This window comes from Schistocerca piceifrons, chromosome 3 (genome assembly GCF_021461385.2).
Source record: "Schistocerca piceifrons isolate TAMUIC-IGC-003096 chromosome 3, iqSchPice1.1, whole genome shotgun sequence".
Taxonomy (NCBI): domain Eukaryota; kingdom Metazoa; phylum Arthropoda; class Insecta; order Orthoptera; family Acrididae; genus Schistocerca; species Schistocerca piceifrons.
The window spans coordinates 915387110-915395680 of record NC_060140.1 but is presented as its reverse complement, the minus strand read 5'-3'; the positions used below and the strand labels follow the sequence as shown (position 1 = coordinate 915395680).

The 8571-nt window shown below is 43.9% G+C and overlaps 1 protein-coding gene across 1 annotated transcript; it reads left to right on the top strand.

Moving 5' to 3' along the window:
- Positions 1 to 4842: 4842 nt before the first annotated feature.
- Positions 4843 to 5537, top strand: LOC124790138 (cuticle protein 16.5-like). Its single transcript, XM_047257724.1, has 2 exons — positions 4843 to 4884; positions 5013 to 5537. Exons 1-2 carry the CDS (start codon positions 4873 to 4875, stop codon positions 5433 to 5435), a joined length of 435 nt encoding a protein of 144 aa, XP_047113680.1. The 5' UTR covers positions 4843 to 4872; the 3' UTR covers positions 5436 to 5537.
- The last annotated feature ends 3034 nt before the right edge of the window (positions 5538 to 8571 follow it).

Here is an 8571-nt window from a genome sequence, read left to right as displayed (position 1 = left end):
CCTAATTAAACCAACCAGTTTTCAGAAGAAAATATGTTGCATTACTCACTGAACGTTCCTCGTGTGGGTGGCCGGTGTGTTCGAGTGGTTGTAGGCGCTACAGTCTCGAACCGCGTGACCGCTACGTTCGCCGGTTCGAATCCTGCCTCGGGCATGGATGTGTGTGATGCCCTTAGGTTAGTTAGGATTAAGTAGTTCTAAGTTCTAGGGGACTGATGACCACAGCAGTTAAGTCCCACAGTGCTCAGAGCCATTTGAACCATTTTTGCGTCCTTTGTATCTCTAACTTCACAGACTTTTTAATTTGTGCAATAAAACTGTTGCGTTATGATAGGTAGTGCTCTTTTTTCGTTTTTATTTTCCTCCTGCATCGAAACGACTTATATTGTGTATATTTTATTTATAAAAGAAAACAGACAATGCTGTAAAAATGGAAGTAACGAAACATTACGATTTATGTCTCGTCGATGAGAAGATCTTAGACAGGTCACTAGCTGAAATTGGCACAGAGGAGGGAAGGAAGCTGCAGTGAGTTTTCCAAACGAAGCTCCGTAAGCGAATTACAGAAACCTCGGAAAACATGTATCAGGGACTGCTGGAAACGGATCTGAACCGCAGTGCTTTCGAATGTGTGCTACCCCGATGCGTAATTCGCAAGTGAAGAAATACTTCAGCTACCTGTCATGATTTGGGCTTTTCTGTATGAGAAGCACAAGTTGAGTTTCGCATGAGCAATGATTTCGAACGCCGTGCCCGTTTTTTTTTTAGTAGTGTTAAGTTGCTATGGGACCAAACTGCTCAGGTCATCGGCCCCTAGGCTTGCACACTACTTAAACTAGCTTACGCTAAGGACGACACACACTCAGCCACGCCCGAGGGAGGACTCGAACCTCCGACGGGAGGAGGCGCGGGAAGCGTGGCAATGCACCCTAGACCACGCGGCTACCCTGCGCGGCTCCATGCCGGTTAGCGTGCCGGAGATTATAAGATCCTGTAACATACAGATGTCAAATGAAATAGTGATCTCAAAAATGTGAAGTCGGAACAAGCATATCGCCTGAAGTTTTAAGTCAAATAGAAGATGATATCAGACGATAGCTTTTTGGGATCTTCCGCTGTCGATATTGCAGTGAGTGTCCCCTGAGGTTTCTTGCAACTATTTATTGATCGAAAAATCTACGACACATTACGTTTAAAAGAGGATTAAGCTAAACGTAAAATTCTGCGTAGTCTATGATAGGGATTCCTTCGAGCCCTGAGGCCTTGTTAAGTTTTAGTGGCTTCAGCTGATTCTCAACGCCACCAGCACTGATGATTAGTTATTGGGCGTCTCTCCGATAACTGACACTACCCACATCCGTAGCTTCCTCTGCGATATGGTGCGGAGAAGCCATTGGCTCAGAGGTGTAGCCTATGTCACCATACGTCACAGAACAGGTAACAGCATGAATCCGAGAACACTACTTCCGATTAAGCATGGAAAAACGTCGAACTGACTGATGAATCAAGATACTCGTACATGCTGACGGATGAGTTCCACTACAACACACAGTTCCGAAAAGTGCGTCAGTAGGGAGGGGCGATGTGTGCTGAAACGGCCCTTACCCATGGCTTCATTTCGCAATGTGGCTGCCTGCAGTCATTGGTATCGGCCGACTGAAAAACACTGCTTGCTAACAGACTTCGTTGTCAGTTATGCAGTTTCGTGTTTTATTGGTAGTATTCAACGAGGATACGTATAAAAGAGCAATGCGTAGTACACTGAATGGTATGAATACTTAATTAATTGTCCTAATAGTGTATGCAGCTGCTGAAATTAGACTCTTTTCTCAGCATACATGTCGCTTCTTACTCACTTAAAACTTAGGATTCTCTCATTCTTTTATCGCTAATGACGTAATTCATTGCCAGTTCGGACATTTAAGACAGAAATTTTAAATTTGAAACTGAATTCCTATCTCTTATTTCCAGAATTAGTGATGAAGATGACAATTCTTGTGAAACATCAGACATCAATCCTTCGTAAGAGCTGAATAAGGCTAAAGATATGTCGTGATAAAAAAACGCATTTCAGCAGTTACACACACGGCTACAAAACTGATAAGCTATTTATTCATGAACTGAGGAGCTATCGAGATCATGGCGACACAGATGAAGAAAGTGACCGTCATTTTGATAGAACAATCAGTACTCTGAAATGGCGTAATGATTACTTCGCTTGCATCCATACAAATCAGTAACCAAACTATACGTATACGGTAATGGTCTCAGAAAGGCGCTCACTGTTCTGTTGAAGACTGTGTTACAGTTTTGTTACGCTAAGACCGATAAGCTGAGGTTTATCTGCAAGGGAGTCCTGAATCCAGTGACAAATGTGCTCTGATACTTGGTAAGCTCGTGTTTTGTTCACTAAACGACAGAGTGGAGCTGTATGAATTCTCTACAACCACCCGAACTTCATCAGACTGGCTTGACGCACACACCACGAATGTGAGGGTATTGACGTGTTTACCAGCGTCTTTCTGATCTCCGTGTTATCTGAGACGCCATCGAGTCAAGTGTGTGTGCCTTGCGTTACACCCTGTTTGGACCTATTTCCAAGATCTATTGCCGGCATATGCGTAGTCATGATACAGCATCAATCAGCAATACTTTAGGGGCCAGCCTCCATCAGAAATGAGGGATGTACTGTATGCTACTAGGTATGCATCTCTATTTCTGTGTTTCTCCGTTTCTCTCTCTGTCTTTCTCTCAAACACAAAGCTGTCTGTAAGTTATTTTGTCACGAGTGTTTTTGGCTATGTCACTAAACCAAAATTCTTACACATTCTCAATTTAAAGAGATTCCAGCTTTAAATATGTAACTGTAAACATACTCAAATACTTCAGAATGAAGTTCCATTTCCGAAACGCGTGTGACATAAACAGTACCGAAAAAACCATTTGTTAGAGAAATGCGTATTCCATGGAATTACTAACATTTTTCCTTACTTAAATTTACGAATATCAATTAATTGATTATCAAGACACTAACACGACGTACGTTTAGGTGAACGCAACTGTCAAATTCGCTGTGCTCCAATGTAGAACTACGTACCAGCAGCTGATAAAGTTTCCTTGTACATATTGAAACATTACTGCTCATGGAACTGATAAGGACTTGTTTTACAAAGATCACACAGGGAATAGCAAGCTACACATACATAATGGGAGGTTCTTTTGGCATTGATGACATACATACTCAATATAGCTGAAAGTTTTTACTGATTGTTTATGGCTTAAACTAGTGTCTTAGCTAAGTTTTTATTTTAGAGGCCGAGTAGAGCACTTAAAACTCTCATAATTTAGTATACTGCTGCTGCTAAAAATGACAATATATCTAAATTGATTTTTCTCATTCCACTAGAACAGGTGGTGTTCTTACTACTAATATTTGAGCTTCAAGATAAAGTGAGAGATAAGATGTACTGGGTTTATATTTCTCCACTTTGTACATTTTAGTTAATATGAAGTATTGTTCTTCCACAGCCAAAGTAATTGGAAATGAAGAAAGCGGACGATATACGTTCCTCCCGTGAACTTCTGTTCCACTCGCAGTAAAAGATGCCCAGAATGAAGAAAGAATGATCAATTTCGCACTATTGCGAGCGTAAGAGACTGTATAGCGTCAGACGCACCAACTTTTGCACCAAGAAGGTAAATGAGAAGTCTTCTACAACTGTCATATGTATGCTCTGTAATTGGTCATTTGCACTTTGTTATATGTATACTTTTTTATCTTGGAATGGTTCTTGCGTACTAGGAAACACGATTGTGACTCACTGGATTATTTGAAAACGGTTCCAGACCCGAAACTAGTCATCAAGCAAATAAAAGTAAAAATTTGCAACTTTGGCTGTTTTCCCATTAAAAACATGTTCCGAGTTAGTTTCCAATACTGTACAGGAATCGGATAGAGAAGGGTAGAACACAGGAGGATTTCGAAGGTTTAAAGGGGTTCAAATGAGTCGTTCATTATACTGCTATTGTGGTGAGCCGGCCGGGGTGGCCGAGCGGTTCTAGGCGCTACAGTCTGGAACCGTGTGACCGCTATGGTAGCAGGTTCTAATCCTGCCTCGGGCATGGATGTGTGTGGTGTCCTTAGGTTAGTTAGGTTTAAGTAGTTCTAAGTTCTAGGGGACTGATGACCGCAGAAGTTAAGTCCCATAGTACTCAGAGCCATTTCAACCACTGTGGTGACCTAGATGTAAGGTAAATAAAGAAAATGTACACATTTAAAGGTAACTATAAACAATTTCCTTTCCTATCAAATTTCAATTTAAAACTGCTACAGTAGGGGCATTTATTTTGACAGGGGACTCTAAGTAAGATGTAGTTTCAGAGACTATTAAGGAAAATCGATTTTTCATGTGATAAAAAAAACAATTAAATGCTGCTAGAAGACAAATTAAGTCATTAGAAAAGTCTTCGAACTTTTAGCCGCTACACCAGTCATCCTCATCAGAAGTAAAACTTCTAGTTGCTAGCTGGATTTTATGCTCGTGAAGAAGATAGCTGGGGAAGTAAGCGCTAAAATGTTCGAAGTGACCGTGACACGTGTTCCAGATGTATCTAAACTATGGACAAAAAGTCGAAAAGTTAATATTCTCCTTCCATCTCATTCAGGAAGCGCAAACACTCTTAGACATAATATTAAAGACATACCCGGTTCCTACAAGACAACGCCCAGGAAAGGACCACACACAAGGTCAAAATGACGAGGTGCACTGCTTTCACACTCAGCCGTACTGGCCCGTATAAATAGCGGCCGTGACCACTGGCCAGGCACATTTCGGCAGCAGCAGTAGCAGCACTACAACCACCACCTCCACGATGCAGACCCTGGTAAGCACAAACGTAATCTTATTGAATGATTCTGTGTCTCGTCTAACACAGCACTAGCACTCTCGTCTATTGTTGTAAGGACATTGACATGAAAGGATGTGTAAATAATGTACCGTTATGAATTTCAGATCGTCCTGAGCGCTATGCTGGCCGTGGCTCTGGCGACTCCAGGCTACCTGGGCGCCGCCCCTGCCGCAGTGGTAGCCCCCGCTGCCTACGCCGCCCCCGCTGTGGTGGCCGCCCCCGTGCACGCCGGCTATGCAGCCTACGGCCCCGCCCCCGTCGCTGTCCGCTCTGACGGCTACCTGCTGGACACCCCTGCCGTTGCCGCCACCAGGGCCGCCCACCTGACCGCCGTCGCCCAGACTCAGGCCCGTGACGCCGTCATCAACGGCGCCGCCCTCGCCTACGCCGCCCGCGCTTACGCTGCCCCCGCAGTGGCGTACGCCGCCCCTGCTCCCTTGGCCTACGCCGCCCCAGCTGCCTTTGCAGCCCCAGGTGCCCTTGCCGCCGCCGCCCACCTTCATGCTAAGGCTGCTCTGCTGGGCTGAAATGTCTACATCTGCGACATACCTTATCCTGAGATGTGTCACTATGTGACATGTTTGCAGGAAGCTACTGTACAAACTTAATAAAAGTATTACAACAGCTAATCAATATTTTTATTTGATATTGGGTAAAACTCATTTGACCTCATATGATTATGTGACATAACAATACTAGCAAGATATTTATTTGTTGCTAGACTGCAAAGAATACAATGTATTATTTAAAAGGAAAATTATATAAAGACTAGCGAACACTGTGTGAGATAATGAACCCATAACGTGTAATCACAATTCAGAATGAAATTTTCACTCTGCAGCGGAGTGTGTGCAAATACGAAACTTCCTGGCAGATTAAAACTGTGTGCCAGACCTAGACTTGAATTCGGGATCTTTGCCTTTCTCAGGCAAGTGCTCTCCCGACTTTTTTGCATGTGTTCTTTTTAAAGTGGATAAGTGCTCTGCCGACTTTTTTCCGACCTCTTTTGCGAGAAAGTACTCTACCGACATTTATATTTTATTTTATTTTTTCAAGGAAGGTTGGAGAAACACAAAACTTTATTATCCACAAAACCGTGGTATGTTCTTATAACATTATAACCGTCCTCGAAGGAACCTCGTTGCCGTCCTAACATGCAGCAGGAAGTAAGAACAAAGTCAAAGTGCGACCACCTCCCACACCCTTAAAAATGTACCGGGAGATCAAAAAGTCAGTATAAATTAAAAAACTGAATAAATCACGGAATTATTTAGATAGAGAGGTACAAATTGACACACATGCTTGGAATGACATGGGGTTTTATTAGAACCAAAAAAATACAAACGTTCAAAAAATGTCCGACAGATGGCGCTTCATCTGATCAGAATAGCAATAATTAACATAACAAAGTAAGACAAAGCAAAGATGATGTTCTTTACACGAAATGCTCAATATGTCCACCATCATTCCTCAACAACAGCTGTAGTCGAGGAATAATGTTGTGAACAGCACTGTAAACCATGTCCGGAGTTATGGTGGTCGGTCGATCACGGTACACTTGCGACTTCAGGTAAGCCCAAAGCCAATAATCGCGCGGACTCAGGTCTGGGGACATGGAAGGCCAAGCATGACGAAAGTGGCGGCTGAGCACACGATCATCACGAAACGACGCGCGCAATATGGGGTGTATTTTTTGTTCTAATGAAACCCTATGTCATTCCAAGCATGTATGTCAATTTTTACCTCTCTATCTACATTATTCCGTGGTTCATTAAGTTTTCAAATTTATACTGAATTTTTGATCACCCGGTGTGTATATAGATGTTAAAACAAAATTAAAAGAAACATTGCATGACTAGATGTGCAACTGTTAGTTCCCCTCGGGCATATACTTGCCTGCTTTCCCTTAGCTGATCGCTTTACTTGGTCGATTCCACAAACGACCACACCGCCGCTCATCTTTACGCACCAGGCACACACAAACTACCAGGCGGGTCCGCAAAAACCGTTCCTAGGAAATTTACATAGAACTCCATGTAATTTCGTAGTCGAAACAGCTTTATGTGTCCCACTTTCAAGTATTGTCAGTAATCCAGTACGTTCTTATGTGGATCTCTATATGACCATATGGACCATGATATATGTGATCAACGCCACTGCGGTCGTCTTATGACGCGGAAAATACGTTTCCTCTCGAAAAAATACTATATAGGAAGATACTGTCGTGTCTATAGTGCGCCTCATGAACGCTATGATCTTCCTTGTCAGAGTACAGACAGTCAACGCTTCCGTTACCAGCACGCCGCATTGCTGATACATGGGCGAATCCACAAAATGTAGTGGGTACCTTTTGTCATTCGTTGGGTCTTTCTGGTTCACTACAGTGTATCATGTTGACCTGACTTGTGGGTAGGTGGGGGTGGTGTACTGTGCACTAAACCAATTGCCAATTAACGGCAGGACGTTTCCGTTCCACCCTGTTCCGGGGGATCTGTCGAACAAGCAGGTGGTAAACGTCCTTCGATGCCGGCTGTCGGGACGTCTGTAAATGCAATCATACGTAACTGTGTTCAACGATGAATATGTGCACATATGTTCACGGGGGCGATATATGGCCAACACCGACCGGGGGGAAGATGCGACTTTGGTACTAGTTCTTCGATGAACGTCCCCGTAAGGGAGTGATTCCTGTTGTGCCACCGTTTTAGCGGGTGTTAATGCATATGGCACGTGTCTTCTCTTGTACGTTGGCTAAACCAACGGCCCCTTCTCGGGCTGGGATGGTAAACGTGTTGTATTGTACCTTAAAGAGCCCTTCCAAATTAACGTAGTACCCAAAAGACGCCTGAATCCTCATAGCCCAAGTGCGCGTCAAGGGAAGAAGGTGTATGGGAGCGAGATAGAAATTGACGAGTGACACTCGCTGAAGCATATCCAAGGACGTTTACACGCACTGACATACGACCTCTGAGCAACAGCCGTTGGTAGTTTTCCGTAGCCGTTCTAGCCGTCTCCTTATGAAGGGTGATACCCAATCTTCCCCCATGAACCATGGACCTTGCCGTTGGTGGGGAGGCTTGCGTGCCTCAGCGATACAGATGGCCGTACCGTAGGTGCAACCACAACGGAGGGGTATCTGTTGAGAGGTCAGACAAACATGTGGTTCCTGAAGAGGGGCAGCAGCCTTTTCAGTAGTTGCAGGGGCAACAGTCTGGATGATTGACTGATCTGGCCTTGTAACATTAACCAAAACGGCCTTGCTGTGCTGGTACTGCGAACGGCTGAAAGCAAGGGGAAACTACAGCCGTAATTTTTCCCGAGGACATGCAGCTTTACTGTATGGTTAAATGATGATGGCGTCCTCTTGGGTAAAATATTCCGGAGGTAAAATAGTCCCCCATTCGGATCTCCGGGCGGGGACTACTCAAGAGGACGTCGTTATCAGGAGAAAGAAAACTGGCATTCTACGGATCGGAGCGTGGAATGTCAGATCCCTTAATCGGGCAGGTCGCTTAGAAAATTTAAAAAGGGAAATGGATAGGTTAAAGTTAGACATAGTGGGAATTAGTGAAGTTCGGTGGCAGGAGGAACAAGATTTTTGGTCAGGTGATTACAGGGTTATAAATACAAAATCAAATAGGGGTAATGCAGGAGTAGGTTTAA